This window comes from Anser anser, assembly GCF_964211835.1.
Source record: "Anser anser genome assembly, chromosome: 7".
Lineage (NCBI taxonomy): Eukaryota > Metazoa > Chordata > Aves > Anseriformes > Anatidae > Anser > Anser anser.
The window spans coordinates 27,468,278-27,485,415 of record NC_139727.1 but is presented as its reverse complement, the minus strand read 5'-3'; the positions used below and the strand labels follow the sequence as shown (position 1 = coordinate 27,485,415).

At 48.3% G+C, this 17,138-nt stretch overlaps 1 protein-coding gene across 1 annotated transcript in view; it reads right to left on the bottom strand.

The window, feature by feature from the left end:
• The window catches only part of FBXW4 (F-box and WD repeat domain containing 4), a 59,365-nt gene that overhangs the window by 957 nt on the left and 41,270 nt on the right, over window positions 1-17,138 (bottom strand). The window contains 3 exon segments of the mRNA XM_083844558.1: window positions 23-164; window positions 342-482; window positions 12,932-12,997. Coding sequence (XP_083700684.1) covers window positions 23-164; window positions 342-482; window positions 12,932-12,997 — 349 coding nt within the window.

Below are 17,138 nucleotides of genomic sequence, written 5' to 3'. Positions count from 1 at the left end.
CCAGCCTCTGTCCAGCCCTCACCTGCAGGCACCGAGTCTGCCGCTTATCCCAGAGGCGCACCACGCCGTAGTAGGAAGAGCCGCTGGCAATCATGTGGTTCCCATCGCTCCTTATGCAGTACAGGGCGCTGTCATGGGGCTCTTCCCACTCCCGGACGCACTTCCTGCAAGGGTAACACAAACCAGAGAGGGGCTGAGCCTCCTCCACCCAGTGCCTGGACGGGAGCTGAGGCCCAACCTGCCTGAAGGAGCTGACCAAGCTGCAGGTGAGTCCCCAGACACCGCACAGGAACAGCCTGGGAACCTCACTGGGGCTGCAGATGCCAGCAGGGTAGGCTCACCTGGTGCTGGTCCGTATGTCCCAGTAGCGGATGTAGGTGTCATACCCACACGAAAGGAGAAGGGAGGGCGTTTCATAGAAGACATCAAGGACTCCAGCTCCACGGTGAAAGTCAGTCCCTAAACAAGTCAAAAGCTGACCGCTGCAATGAAACACAACAGAAGAGTCATTTAGAGCAGAGAGCCCTTCCAGTCCCTCAGGCCGGAGCAGAGATGTTGTCACAGAAGCCTCCTAGATCTCATTTCTGTGATTTAACAGAATGCAAGAGGCTGCACAGCCTTGCTCTCCCTCCCCCAGCTTCTGCTACTGGTTGGGCTACTGTAAAGGATAGCGACTAGCAGGAGTCACAGCTGTAAGGCAAGAACAGGAACAGGCACAGCTGACCCCTGGCTGAAGGGGATCATCTTCCTTGGGAAAAGTAACCAGTATGCTCAGTGATGAGGCTCCATTTCCCTAGGAAGCAATTCTCAACTTAGTCAAACTCCAGGTAATCTACAACAGCCATTTACCTGGTCAACCCCATCCCATCCTCTGTCCACCGGGGTATTTCCCAGTGTTTTTGACGCATGGCTCAGATCCACAGGCACATCAGACTTCCCTGTCTTAAGCAGCTGTGGCTGCTCTTCCCACCCCCTTCAGTCACTCTGCATGCTGCAAACCCCTTATCTGGGGCTGAACATCTCTGGAGATGACTTCCCAGAGGCTCGTCTCCCCACTGCCCTTTTACATTCCTTGCTTGCTGCAAAAGAGCAAAAGCAAGATCTCCATGAAGCTCAAAGCCAGATGTTTTGTGGCCGTATCACTCAGCTGCTTCTTCCTGTGCAGAACCAGCAGCTGGATGGTGCTGGTGAGGGACCACTCCAAAAGGGCCCTCCCTGTCAGGCTGGGAGAAGAAGTTTGGGTCCCCTTCCTTGGCCTTATGAATTTGCACCTTGCCACACACACCCTGTCCCCTGTAACACTCCAACTGCCCCAGCAGACAATCTGCCCAGCTGCTTGAGATGGCCACCTCTTGCAAACCCTCCTTTTCTTCCTCCTCCTCACAACCTTTAAATCAAAACCGCTGGGCACAATGAACCTCGAAGCACCTGCTTTTGAAACCCTGCCGCACGGCCACCCTCTCCAACAGGCTCTTGGTTCTCAGGACAATGAAGCGGTCCTGAAAGCCGACAGCACGGACCCCGTGGTGGGGTCACTCCCAGCATCTCCCCCCATTATTTTGTTACTTTCTGCTCCTTGATCCAGCATCACACAGTTCTGAGGCACATCGCCAAATGCCTTAATTCTGTCTGTAATCTGGGCTAAAGCCCTCGTCGGGGGATAAAGACCACACAAAAGGAGAAATAGAGTCCCAGGAGATGTTAAAACAAGTAAACACCTTTGTGTCAGGAGAGAGAAATCGCTGATAAAGCAGATTAGCGCCTCGAGCCCTGGTGTCCCCAGATCAGAAGGCGAGCCCTGGCCGATCTTTGCAGCCAGCACGCTTCTATGATCACAGAGCTGGCGGCATGCTGGGGCCAGCCTGTTTCCCCACAGTCACTCTCCAAAGAGCAGATTATGTAGAATAACAATTTCTTTGTGGCTGTGTAATTCCCTCCGTGACCGTGGCTGTGGGCAGCTACATTGGCCCTTGATGCCAGGGCCCTAGCAACCATTTAGAGAGGCCAACCAGCCCTAGCAATGGCCCCCCCGTGCAAACCTCTCGGACAAGCTTTAACATCAAGTGCATGAATTAATCCCCCCCAACACGAATCCAGGGGTGCTGGCTTATTGGACTTTGTCTTTCTCCAGGCAAGGGATCGGGGGGATTCCAGGCTTCAGCCCTTTGCAACCTTCTCACAACGCGTTAACCCTTGGAGGGTTACTCGCGGCCCAACCTAGCTGCACCTGTACGTACGTCGGGAGCTTGAAGCGTCTGCGGTCCGAGCGCTGGGAGTGAGAGCTGTGGGCTTTGGCTGAGGGCGAGAGGTCCTCAGGCATCACCACAGCGTGACAGGGCTGGGCACCTCTGAGCTCTGGCACTGCCCTGCTCCTCCAAACGCACCGACCCACTCCATCTGCTGCAACGCCAGCAGAACAGACAGACAGGCAGACACACAGCCCTTCTCAAGACCTCCACACGACCTTCTTGATCCTGTGAGTTGGATGCGTGGCCAAGAGTCCAAAGACATACAACGGAGGTATGAGGCAGAGTCAGCTGCTCTCCCAAACAAGAGTCCGTGGCCTACCTGAAGAAACCAGGAGGATGGGCAGCGTGAGGGCCACACAGCCCAGCAGCACGGCTGGTGAACAACCCCTGCTATCTGGCTGAAGCCTCGTTGTGTTATTTCCACTCCATCGTTTTCCCTGCTAACACAACTTCAATATGCAAAGGACTAGGTGTGCTCAGAGGGAGGGGCACCCTGCTAAGGAAAGGTAGCAGGATGCTGAAGCACACCCAGGGATATTTAACCTGCTGGGACCAGCTCTCTTCCTCTCAGGCACCTGAAATGGGTCTCCTCACAATCTCCCACTTCTGGCAAGCTCCCATGACATCCAAAGCAAGCCTGGCCACACAGAAGCTTGTCTTCCACCTCCCAGACCAGGCTTCAGGTTGCAGTGCTGAAAGATGGCAGCAACTTTTATTGGCAGGTTGGAGGCCTCCAAGTGAAAAATTTCAGCATCAAAGAACCCCAGAGACAAGAGAAACCAGAGAGCCTGAATTCCTGCTTTCAGAAATTTCTGTGCAGCGCTGACCACCACCCAGGCGCCTTGCTCCCCATGTTTCACACCTCATCACAGTGGTACCCAAGCATCCCAGCAATCAGCCACAACTGTTTTCCTCCCTCCGCTTCTCTTTCCAGACTAGGTAACAGAAAAGAAAGAAAAAAAAAAGAAAACACACCAAGATGAACTTGTCTTAGTGGGCAGAAAAGGAGCACAGATACTTGCAAGCCACTGCAGCAAGGCAAACCTCGTTTTGCTGGTTTGTTAATCAGTTCAATTCTCCTGCCCCAAGAACAGGTCAGCCAAGACAGCTTTCAGCTGGGAGGCCCAGCACCTGCGTACAGCAGCGGTCCTTCAGCAGTTTACAGGAACAACACATTAGTTGCTACAGCAAAGAACTTATAACCTGACACCAGGGGAAAATCACACTGTGCTGCACACTGGGCACGTACACCAGAAGACCTAAGAGCTTTGGCATGGGTGCACTTAAATTGATAAAGATACTGAACGTGATTAATATTTCCCTCATTTTTCAGCAGATTAAGGCGTCTCTGGCCCAGCAGTCCCAGGAAACAGGCCACCATGCTGAGCTAGCTCCACATCCTCCTAGCACATGCAGCCATGCTGAGCCTATGGAAGGAAATGCTCTGCAATCACAAGCCTACCAGCGTAGGGGTCACAAGTTAGTATCCATAAATTCTCCATTATCGCATCTGCTCCTTGCCCTCAAAGCCCAGTCCACAACGGCTTCTACTTCCTAAGAAGCAAAACCCACAGTTAATCCTTGAAAAGCCAAAAAGGATCAAGATAACTCATCAAGGAACCAAAAAAAAAACAACAGTAGATTCACTGGCACATCACTGATAGTTCTCTGACAACTTACACGAGCAGAAGACAACTGCTCAAAGAGGCATAGAAAAGATCACCAAATGTCATGAAGTTGAAGCCACCTACAGCCTCCCAGGACACAATGATCATTTGTGTGACTGTAAAACCCCAGGATTTCCCCGAGACCCCGCTGATAGCTGGAACCCTGAAGTCTGTACCTCCATCCCTGCACCCTGCCCAATTGCTGCAGGTCTTGGCCAGCTCTCTCTGATGGACACGAACTACGATCCAAAAGCTGGGTTGAAGCAATAAACGCTTTTCTCCCCACCCTCAATTTTTGGCGACCCTGATTCACTAGCACTGATATTGACAAATGTGCAGCAAACAAATTTAGCATTAAGTGCCTTCTAGGAAACTGCTGAATTCAGAACATCTGCTGAAAACAGAGACGCCTGAATTTGAGGACATACTCATTTTCTCTGGAAACCTCATCTGTGAGCTGTGATCATCCATCAAAGAAGAGAAGCTGTTGTGCATAAGCAGGCAACGATTCAGAAACAAAGCAATGCTCTACACTCATATTTTAGCCCCAGTAACTACTTCCAACAAGCCAGCTGGGAAATATTTACTGGGGAAAAAAATATCAAGAAATATTTACTGAAAAGAGCACTGTTCAGTTCAAAACAGTGGGATATTTGAACTGAGCACCAAATAGAGAAAGGAAACACAACCCATTTAAAGACAATTATCTGGAGGTGCAGCATTTGTGCAACTCCTGTCATCCAACTTGGAGAGAGCACCAAAACCAAAGGGAAGAGCTCAGCTGTTGTCTCTTCCAGGTGCTTTACAGCTGGGGCTGAGGCACCCAGGGGATGCAGCAGCTTATGCTAAGGGAAGGACTTGGTCAAACAACATTTATAATGCACATAGGGAGAAGGAAAAGAAGCTTTTGCTCCTTGGCAAAGCGATTCTTCACATAGTTATCCTAACCCAAGGTTACTCCCGTGCTTAGCCAAGGTTACTAAATCCTGCAGGGAGGTGTGGATTGGGGAATTTTGGGGGCGCAGCTCCATGTGAAATGGTTCTGAGACGCCATTATAAGTGATTTTCGGGAGAAATGCCTCTCTCAAGCTTCCCCAGTGCAGCTGAAGGGCCTTGAGGCAGTAGGGGGGAATGACACCAACGACGGTATGAGATTGTGTCAGGGGGAAGAGACAGAAGAGGGAGTTTTGCCTTCTTTTCTTCTGCTTTCTCTGAATTGGCCCACACACGCTTTAAATGGTCCAATAAAAAGATACAATTTCTTTACCTTTCCAGCTCTGAGACCCTGTGAGTTTTTGTTGTTCGGGTTCCCGTAAGGTTAAGTTCAGAGGATAAACTGACACGCTGGGCTATGGGAAAAAGGCAGTTTCTTCAAATAAAGCCACAACGGTGCAAAAGAGACCCTGCTGGGGCTTTTATTTGGGAAAACAAACAGAAATGGCACCAAGCCCTTCTGCTTTACGAACCAATTTAACTATAAAACCAATGTTCTCCCTCTCGGGGGTGAGGAGGGGAGAGAGACAGGACATGACAATAGTCCAAAACCTTGGAGAGAAAAAAAATAAAAAGATAGGACAAAAAAGGTTGTCTGTCCCCTTTTCTTTCTTGTCCATGGCTCCTTTTCTTAGCACACGTGTGTTCTTGTAAAAACGATTAGATTGCAATTTGTATAACATGGTGACCCCCAAATTCAGACATTTAACCCCTTTTCTCTGCAAAGAATGTCAAGAATGTCTTCTCTGTCTTTCTTTCCAACAGGAGGAGTAGGGGGGAATTCTCTCAAACTGTGATTTCTTGGGGGAAGAGAAAAAGAAGGAGGCAAGGAAAAGAAGCAGGGAATTCTCAAAGCCTCTCGCCTTTCGCCCCACTTGTGTGGGAACAGGCGGCTGTATTGCTCCCTTTCTGGACAGAGCTCTGCAGGTCTCCTTTAGTGGGGAGACAAAAAAATGGAGAGTCCAAATCAAAACAAAGCCATCTGTTTAAATGAGCTACCGCTAGCCAGTGGCAGAGGGGGTTCCTCATTCACTCCTTCCCATTCTTCTCTCTTGCCTCTGTTGATTCTCTCTCAACCCAGGGAAAAATAAAGATTGCTTTTGCTTTGCCTCAGAGGGATGAAACTGATTGATGCGTTTGGAGTGTCCAGCCCCCACCCACGCTCTCCAATTGTTTGGGGCCTTGTAAAGTTGTCATAAATACGCCTGAACAGGAGTGCAAAGGCCACAGCATGCCCTGGACATGCACACATCCAAAGGGCAGGAGCTGGCCTCATGCTCAACCACAGCGTGAGAGGGCCAAGACCGCAATGGGTACGAAAAGATCAAGGATAAACACCTGTATGTTCTTCCTCTTATGATGGTCTTACTTTTAGAGTAAGATGCACCAGAGCCCTTTTAACAAAAGGAAGGCAGACGTCCAGCTTATGTAATGGAGGGTCAAGAAAGATGATGTTTAAAAATAAATGAATAAATCAGTAAAGAACCACAAGGCCCCAAACTGTTTTGAGAAGGCATGCATACCACGAGAAATAAGTTGCACAGTAAGACCGAAGCTATCCATTATAAACAAAAGAGACGGAGCTCTGAACACTACAAAACTGCTAAGGGGAGCAGTCATCCAGGAGAGAGCCACTTAAGAGGCTCCCTGCAGCAGCCAGCCTCCTCCAGCACTGGCTCAAGTAGTTGGCTGGAGACCCGGCGTCCTGCTGCCAACAACGCCCGAGATCTCAGAGCAAGGGAATCAAATCCTACGGTTCTGAGCTGCAGAACTGGGGCAGGAATCTCCTTCCAGCCTTGTCAAGGGATTCATTCATGCCTGAAGGCGGGAGACCTGTTTACCTCTAGTCTTGCTCCTCAAGTCATAAGTGGGACCGGCAGCTCAGTGAAGAAGGATCTGCTTTTACTTTGCCTAGATCTACATCCGGACTCTTCATCCTGCTTACCTTACTGCAGAGGGAGCGGATCCCATGAACCAAATTAGAAATCTAAAGACAGTCATTGTGTCAAACTGATTTAATATGAACAGACCACAAAAGGGTTTGCCTGAAGACTAATTCTGACTAATAACTGAAGACTTCAGTCTGTCACCTCACCAACCTTTTTCCCTTGAATTTTAGGGAGAAGGCACAGCTTTTATGTTCCCAATTAAACAAAGGACGTATAAATAGGAAAACTCAAAACCGATGCTTCAAAAAGAGTAAACAAAGCTGTCTGTGGAGGGGATGGGGAAACAGCATAGGAAAAGAGAACAAGCAGCCATCTGAGGAAGGGCAGTTACCTGTGGATCATCCCACTGCAGTGAGTGGAGGCAGTAGAGGGCTCACATTTGTTTTCACTTATCTGAGGCAAAAACAGCCCAGAAAGCTGTTTAGCTCACTGTTGGACAAGTTTTGAATCAGTTATTGTGATTTAAAGACTCTGTTCAGTCAGAACAGAAATTCTGAGAAAGAAATCCAAGCCTAAAAGGAGTGTGTTGCCTTTTTCCCCACAAAACCTACTGAGATTTCTTGGCAAGAAAGATTATTCATGTGACAAATCCATAGAAACACAAGGCAGGAGAGGGGATTCTGCGTCTAGAGCATGGTATTATGAGTCCTCTGCCCCCCAAATCCTGTGAAACTCTTAGTGCTAGGATAATATTTTCTATCACTCATCTCTCCTGTTCCCACTCAGATAACCACCCACTACTCTGTGACTTGATAAATCCAGTTTAAATGCCTGGATGAAGCAGACTCCCCGCCCTTCTTGGAGATGGTTACCTTTCCTTTCAATTTAGGAACTTCAGTTCTGAATCTGTTTGCTTCCCTTCACCCAAACATGCCTCTGTCATTAAATTAAAGGGTCTCAAACTTGTTGAAACCTCAGAGTTCAAAGTGGTGGACAGAATCTTCTGTAGAACTTGCTTTAGAGCACAGCACTAAGAAATCTACTTGTGCATCTTAGGCAGTATCTATATAAAAAGCTTCCGTCAAAATATTTAGCAAGCTTTATAACCAAGAGCTACACCTGCAGATTCTCATTTCATTATCTACTTCCACACGCAGAAAATCTGAGTATGGCAAGACACAAAACCAAGAAGGACTGGACTTAATCAGGAAAGGATCAGCAGTGATCATCATCTACCATTAGCCCCCACATGGCTTACAAACCTCATCCAGCAGTCAGGAAAAGAAGTCATCACTTAAAACTACTAAGTACACAGTCAAGCCTGGACCAAAATCTGCTTTGCAGCTCTGGCTGCAGAACTTAGCACTGATGGTGCACAGGACACAACCAAGGCACTCGATGCTACATAGCACGCAGCTGTCAGATTACACTTGCTGCTTAAGAATGGCACAGGGAGCAAGCAGAAGCTTTAAAGCTCTCCCTCCTTGTTGACAACTGCGCTCAAGCTCCTTCATTCAATAGGTTTAAAGAGCCACCAAAGTGGATGCAGATGAACGTAGCGATTTGAGAGACAGCAACTAATTCTTGCCCACCCTACTTCACAGACAGACAGACACAACCTAGCGAGGGTCCCATGGAAACACATACCAGAGATCAAGCAGCAGCAAGTTAACAACCTTCAGCCAGCTGCTTACGCTGGCAGTGCTTATGCCGTCTCTCAGAAAGACCCCGATGCAATAGCACTAGAGGCAAATATGGATTACTAACCTGCTCAGCAGCTGCCCGGCTGCCCTGAATGACACCTCCCCACCCCTCTGCTGAGGGCACCAGCCACACACCTGAATCTCCCTTCTCTTCCACTCCCAAGCCACTTTCATGAATCCTCTGCCTCCCACCTCCCCAAAACCTGCAGACATCAAAGGCACCTGCCTTGAACACCTGAAGAGCAGGGGGGGTCTGGCGGTCAAGAAATGCAACTCTGTATCTTCCCCTTCCACGCACTCTTATTTTTTTTTTCCCCCCATCCCTTTGAAAAAGGTGGCAGAGATAAATGGAGAACAAAGAAACAAGAAAAAGCCCCAGCTTTGGCCCACACCCTGCCTATTACTTAAGGGGGAAGGAACTCTTCCGAAAGAGGAGGAAAAAAATGTGCTCAGACACAATGGCTCAAAAGGCCAGGCAGCAAACCGGGCCACTTTGTACTGCTAACAAGGGAAACCTAATTACAGGAAGAGGGCAAAGAGGGACAGATAAAAGGGATACAAAATTTCAACATCTGTTGCCATAAAGGGATAAGAAGTGGGGAAACGCAAAGTGTCAGTTTGGTGTCAGTGACGGCGTAAAGCCACTTTCAAAGGGCTCAGGAGAGGGAGAAAAACTGGACGAGAAATTAGAGGGTTCTTAAAAAAAAAAACACACTGCCAAAAATGCTTTCAAAAGGGGGGAGGAGATGGACAAAGAGTGGATATTTAAAAGGTAGAGGATCTGGGGTGGCTTGGAGGGCACAACTAAGTTTGGCTCAGTTTACACAAGGGCTCTTGTGCCCTGCGCCTGTCCCGTTGTGTCACAGGGAAGGACAATGTAGGACTTGTGCACTCCAAGTGTTTACAGCTCGAGGGCTACCATAGCAGATCACCAGTCCACTTCAAACATCAGGCTTGGCAGAACAGCTCCAAGAGCCGCTTCAGTGCGAGATCCAGAGTATCCTACCTTGAGGAGAAGCATCTCTGACAGGGGTGTTTGGCTCCTAAAGACATTCAGAGCACCACGGTAGGCTGGGGAGCCTCTGCAGGCAAGGGACAAATGCTGGCTTTGGAGCTGTTTCCAGAGGTGTCACTCTCCTCTCCCAGGCAGTTAGGAGACAGGTCAGACTCCCAAATGAGACATGAGGTGGAAGAGAATGAGGAACAGGATCTGAAGAAAGTTTCCTTCTCTCTTGCTTGCCATTAATGGACTGTCTTGCTAAGCCACACACTAACACTCCCAGACAAGACAGGAAGGTCCAAGCAGAGAAAGACAGGTGCAGAAGGAATAGAGGAACATGACCAGCAAGAGGGGCAGCTGCCATCATATCCCTTACTCCTACAGAGAGCCAAGGGATCTTGCAAGAGGCCAAGGAGTCAGCACGACCTGAGACTTGATGCAAGGACACAGGTGGCCCATACTGCTGATCTTTCTCCTTTCCTGTGCAGACCTCTAATCATCTAAGTTACTCACAGCCCCCTCAAAAACACACACCTTGATCCTGAGTAGCAGTAAGCACACAGCATCTTCCCCCACATCTAAAGGCAATCAGATGGCACAATGTAGCATCTGTGGGATATATCCTCCAGAGGTGCAGCTAGTCAGCTTCAAAAGAAAAAGAAGAAAAAAAAGTTCTCCTTCATTACAGGAGAAAGGGCCAGGTGTAGCAGCAGCTGGAATTTCAGCCATCAGAGACGGTGTCTTGGCATTACGCAGTCATTCCCCTGCTTTCGACTCCCTTTGACAATTGCTTGTTGCTGCCTGTTCCAGCTTTGATCCAACACCATCATGAGCAGAGTCAGAAATGAAAGACAGTTGTGGGGGTGGGATGCAGCAAGAGGCATTTCCTTTCCCCACTAAAAATCTCCTTGCCTCCCAACCCAACCAGCCTTTCTCAAAGCCCACGACATGTTTCCAGGTGAAGACATTATCCCTTTCCTCTCAGAGGGATGAGAATGGCTGCCCCAGGGTCAGGGAACAGCGAAGGTCATAAATACGAAAACACACCATGACCAACAGCTACAAGCACTAGCCAAGGACTTATCTGGCCTGGAACTAAGAAGATCAGTACACAAAAGGTTATTTAAGCTTTAAATCCTTTTGTAGCATGTTCCAGCTCTCAGCTGCTGGGGGAAAAGACCACCTACCCAAGGGAAGAGAATGCCACAGAAACTGCTGCAGTGTTACACACCCCTCCATGTACCAGCTAACTAAACTAACTCTGGGGTCTTAGCACCAAATACCAAAGCGGTGCTAAGGATCCTATAGTTTTATGGAATGTCTTAAGCATCACTCTCCTCTGCATCATTCTTTTGACAGAAGTTGCCTGGATTCTGCTCTTAGGGATACATTCTTGCCACGTTCAGTCTCTGTGGGTCAGATGTTGGCTCTTCATGACCACAAGGAACGGGCAAGCACCTCACTGGGAGGGCCTGGATAGAGCCTGGATGCATCTGCATGATGTTATCAACACACATGAGGCATAGGAAGAGTTTTTCAGTCCTGTATAGCTCTAAGATTTTGAGTTTCTATGTCATGCTCCCAATTCCAGAGTCTCAGCACGGAGACAATATGCACAAGCCCCAAAGGAAGAAATCAGCATTTCCCTCCAAGATTGCTTCTAGCGACCACCTAAGGCTTTGGAAAAGTGTCTAAAGCTTTGCTGGGAAGAAGAACCATTTATGGAGAAGCCAAGACCTGCAAGGACAGCTCCGTACTCCTTCACTATGAACGATCACATCAGGCTTCACATGCTAGCTTCCCGGCAGTACTCCTTCCCCAGCCTCCTGCCCTGCACATGCTGACAAGACTCCCGGCTCGTGCACAGGTCCCCAGAGAGGAAAAGCCCCAGTGGCATGGTGCATTCCAGCTGTGACAGGTGAAGAGGGAAGAATAAGTTTGACACTCCAGCCATCGCAACAGAGGCCCAGTAGCCTAGATTGCCTTGGCTTTTTTATTTGGCTGTCACTCAGGCTTTGACATTATTGAAAGATCAAACTCCGTTGTGCCTGTTCATTACCTTAATCCTATTTTCTACACAGCTTTATTATCTCTTCAGGCTTCCTTGGGAGAGGCTGTGGGGCAGGGGGAGAGGGTTGCCTGTCTCCTCAGTTCTGTCAGATGCCTCTATTGAAGAATTGCCAGGGACATGATGGGCAGGGGTATCACAGCACAGCCTGTATCCTTCTGGGGTACTCCAGGCACCACTGGACTACGTCACCAGAAACATTTGTCAAAGCTGAATGCACCGGGGCTGTCTTTCCCACTCTAGTTTGTCCTTTGCAGGATGCACCTTTTGCCAACCCTTTACTTTTATTACTTCAGAGAGAAAGAAACAAACTGCTGTATATTTCTAGTTGATGTAGTAGACTCAGACAACCTAAACTATGTAAACTATAGATTAGAAGACAACGGGCCCCAGACCAGCCCTGCATCCCCACCAATCTTCCTGTACCTCCTTTCCCCAAATACAGCCCTGCTGACACCTCTTGGGCCCCTTCTGTCATTGTCCCCCACACCCCTCCCCTCCCAGACCTCACCAGCTCTCCTTAATCCTGACAGCACTCCCTTGATAATCTATCTGTGCTGTGCCACTCCTACCCAGAGCATACCAGTCCTGGAAAGTTGAGCTGCCGTTCAATAATCCTGCCAAATATTTGCTATCTGTCCATCATTACACAAAGACCCGCAGGCTAAGGGTTTCAAATTTGTCAGCAGTTGAGTTTCGCATCAGGATTTGAGCCCGACATTTCCCCGGTTGTTAAGGTCAGCACCTTTACCAAACAGGAACTTCTCAGTGGCCCCAAAGCAGAGGCCACAGCAATTAACCTCCAATGCTTATTAAGACAGGGAGAAGACAACATGCCTAAGTCATTTCAGCAGATAACCTGTTGCCACCCCTCACCTCCCTGAGCTACCAGAAACACCAGCCAGGAAAAGATGACTGTAGTTACTGCATTCCCATCTGACTTCTCAGCACCATGGACAAGTTTGCAAATGGAAGGATGCAGGTCACGTTCTTCTCCCCTCTAACTCAGCTTAAAGCATCAGCTGAGACAGATGCAAAGGAAGTTGTAATGGGTGTGTTCTGACTGTACATGGGTAGTGAGAAGAAACCAGATACAACAGAAGCATCTTCATCGGGTATCGAGGATGGCTGTGCCATAAACTGGGAGAGAAAAGTGGAGCTGCTCCCTGCTGAACTAGAACCAGCCCACCACACATCTTTCCACGTGAACTTGGTTTTCATTCCCCTAACATCTCATGCTTAAACGTCTCTTGCCTTTACAGCTGAAAAGAACGATCCTATGGCATCTCCAACACTGCATTTCTCATTGATACTTACCTCTCCCTAGCCAAGTCCCTCCCCGTAACCTGGAAGCTCACTCACCTCTCAAAGTCCCAGATTCTCAGAGGCGAGGTGTGTCCACAGCAGGCTGTCCCCGTCACAAATGAGCTGTTCAAAAACAAAACAAACAAAAACACTTACTAATCCTCCTGTTCTGAGGAAAGAGCGTGAGCAAGACAGAGAAACACGGGCTACGAGGCAAGCTTTGAATTCTGGTTCAAGACTATTTCAGTACGTTCCACCACATTTCACAAGGGCAGGCAGCAGCAGAGGGAGAGGTGCTCCAGAGCGCTCTCAGTAGCTGCACTGAGCTTCCCAGATGCAGCAGGTCACAGCTGCCGAGAACTGGCATGACGTAAAGATGTATTTGCATGCGTGGATGGAAAGCCTAAAAGAGGAACAGCTGTAAATTGCAGTGATGTTTTCTAAATTTCACTGTACAGAGGACATTTCATATACTGTCAGTGCTGTCAGCTGCAGAAACACCCCATGGAAAATTCCCCATTACTTTTCAATTCATGTCATGTCACATACAACTTTCCGGCACAGTCATGAATTGGCTGCAGCATCACTGGCCCAACGAATCACAGAATGGAGGTCTCCCATCCAACCTGCTCAAAGTAAGGCCAATTTCAAAGCCGGATCAGGATGCATTCTCTTTGCCCAAGCACTCTCTACCAGAGGCAGCAATATTTGTCTCAGTTCACACTTTCCAGCAGGGCCTGTTCCAAAGAACTCTTGGTGATACCGCATCCCTTCTGCGCATGCTGGCTCCAGAGGTTGCCTGACAGTCACTGGCCTCAAACTGGTTTTTAAGAGAGGAACAAATCCTTAAACTCAAGCAGCAAGAAAATGAGTGCCACAGTTCTCCATGTTATAACGCTTGTTTTGTGCCAGCTTCCTATCCTCAGTGCAAACGAGAAACCAGCTCATACAAAGATTTCTAAGTAAACTATAAACGACCTCTCACAAAGCCACATTTATTGCAGCTACTGAGAATAAAATACCAAAACTATGTTTAAGTCGTTGCAACAAGGATAGCACAGATGCAGGAAATGGGGCCTGCTTTAAATAAAAGCTGGCTCTATGCTTTGCCTAAACGTCTTCTGCAGCATGACAGAGGGGATGGCAGCTCAAAGAGGAAAGCAAAATACGGAAATGTATCATGTCTGTAAAAACAGTGGTTTTTAAACATTTTGTTGATCCCCTACAGCGTTCTTCCTTTTGAAGTCAGACGGTTTCTCCAAGCCTCTAATGTAGTGGATTTGTGTACTGTACTTCAGTGAGATGCACTCCTGGTGTTAGGAGGCATCCAGCAGCAAGGCAGTGAACACGCACTCAACTTGATCAAAGCCAGAGAAGAGTCACGTGGAAGCCAGGCCAGAACTCAGGACTCTTTTTACTCCCAGCTCCACGTTTTAGCTGAGCAATTGGTTTCTCCAAATCATAAGGCTGAAGGCAGCTATCACCAAACCATCTCAAAGAGCTACAGGAACCGAGAACTACAGCTACCAAGGCTGCTTTTTTGCTGGTTACAGCCCTCCTCCCTACGCTCACGTACCTGGGGGTGTCCACACAAGTACAGTGACCCTTAGCTGCCCTTTAGGGACAGGCATGGCCTGCAGCACCAGAGCTCTTTCAAAATCTCTCCAACCACAGCTGTTTTACATGCAAAATCCCGGGTTTATTGGCAGCGTACACACACTTGGACCAACGCACCTGTAGCATGGGGCTCTCTGCACGCACATTACTCCATGGAAGTCCCTGACCAAAGTCTGAGAACCAAGGAAAAGTCTCTTTTAAAAGCTCATTCCCTTTGCTGGGCAGCAGCCATAAGGGCCAAATAAGAAAGCCTGAAGCATTTTGCACTTGGAAATACGGTTTTTGCTCAATACCTGCCTTCCCTCCACCAAGCAAAGAACATTCCCCTCTCGCCAACATCTGGTTCAGGTGTAACCAGCAAAAAGGACTCACCCTGACAGCTCACCAGGCAAACCCCATGTCTGGAAAGCAGCACTTTGGTCAGGGAGTCCTTCAGCTACAAAGCTAGGTGTTGGGTTCTGTCCCTCCCTCCCCAAACATAATCCATTAATAACTACTAAAGCCAATTACCGTGGTTAGAAACATAATAGCAGTCAGGGAGTCAGTCAAGCAGGCAATTGGGTGCTTAAGATTTTTCTTCTGGGGGACAAACTGACTTTGTCCCAGCAGAGAACGCCCTCACGTGGGAGACAGGCCCCTTTGTGCAGAAGGTATGCAGCGAGGCTTTGATGGTTGCCACAGGTCTAAATTAGCATGGAGGCACACCAACAGGGAGAGAAAGGTGGGAGGAACAGCAAGGTCTAATCCCTGCTCATGCTGTCAGTCCTGGACTTCAGCTTTCCCTCCTCAGCCCTTATCCCCGACCCCTCCAAAAAAGAAAAAAAAAAAAAAAGGAAAAAAAAACATTAGATGAAGAGATTTCTCTCCAGCACCACATACAGGCCTCAGGGCCACAAACAAGTCTCTTCTGGGTAAAGCTGCCTTCATTCAGTCAACAGGAATTTTCTCTCATACTTCAGCAGGATCAGGTTTGCAAGCCTTATCTTTAAAAGGCTGGAGCCCATTAGCAAGCAAAGATAAGACTTCTCCCAGAAGAGTGGGGCATCTTCACTGCCAGGATTAGAGAGCAGTATTCACAAAACACGCACAAAGAAGTGGTGCCACCGAGAAACTGTCAAAGCCTGGGAGCAAATGGAAGTGGAAGGCTGGATTCCCAGGGCCCCTGAGTCTGGTCTGCAGACAGACAGCTTCAATCCTCAGGCCTCTCAAACTGGGAACCTCAGAGGTGAGGGTTTTGCTCCAAGCAAAAGGGCAACACAAGAAAACTTTGGTAGGTCTGACAACATGCAGATTGGAGCTAAGCACGTAAAGCTTGTCTCCAAAGCCTCTGGAAGTGGAATTGAAACCTTCCACCAGGCTTGCTTCTTTCAGTTTGCCTTTTAACAGGGCTTTTTGTCTTAGAAGCACAGAGCACGCACCGAAAACCTCTGAACTAGAGAAGTGCAATCTCTTCACAGCTGTTTCTGCCAGCTGCCCAAGAGAAATAGCTCAAACTGAGTTGCTAAACAAAACGGTATACAAACTGGACAGCATAACTCTTACTCACTAGCTTAGTAAACGTCATTTATTTTGCCTTCCAGTGCTTTCAGAGTCAGAGATTGAGGAGAGACTAGGCTGGGAAGTGGAAAGCACAAGATAACATATATGTTACCACAGGGATGACCCATGTCTCAAGTATGTGGTACTGCTGTACACAGGCAGTGACCAGATGCATCTATGTACTACACACAAACTGCTGTGCCCAACCTTCAGTCGGGCTTGTAGATGCAGTCTCTTTCCCCACTATGCTCCCCTCTGCCATGTGAAAGCCACCGTGCACCACTTCCATCTCTGTTGTGCCAGAAAGGCTAAGACTTTGCAGAGCATTTAGGCACACATACTCAAAACACTGCCTGTTTTTGTTGTTCAAAGCAAGGCATTTTCCAACTCATCTGATGCTTTGATATTCTTCCCGTTTGAAACTTCCTATTTAGAAATGGCAGGTATTAAAAATAAAAAAAAAAGGTAAGAAGAAGAAGAATTAGAAAAGACAGCTACCACTCCTGAAGACAGGCCATCTCTATGCTAGAGAGGAGATATTTCATGAGATCATCCCCCCACAATAGAAGTTGTGCCAGGGGATGGATGACAGAGAGTGTGTATTTTGGCAGTGCTGTTGTCCCTCTGACTGACTTGTGGCCATTGAAGATCCCATGGCATTTCTGGCAACAGCAGTAGTGCTCTGGCTAAAGTTCAGCTGCAACAATCCTATCTATGCCTGCTCCTAAAATACCAACTACCCAGCTTCAACCCACCTGTAGCACCTCTTTACCCCATGCTGGACAGATGTGGAAGAACCATGGGGAAGGAGGTACCTGCACATTAGTCTTTTCTAAAGGATTCTCTTTGTCATGCAGCTGGGAAATGGCTTCAGCTCCAGTGGTGCAAATCCCGTTGTACACTACATACCTTCCTCAACATCAACCCAGCCTTCAGAGTAAGTGCTGCCTGAGCTGGGCATCCCGCAATGCAATGTCATTGAAGGAACCTGGGTGAAACAGGCCCTTTCCAACCTCTTCTCAACTTCCACCGTGCTCAAGGCTTGTGCCCTTCCCCTGTAGTGCAAAGTCCTATTCTGCTCTTCAGAGATTTTGAACCCAGAATCTGC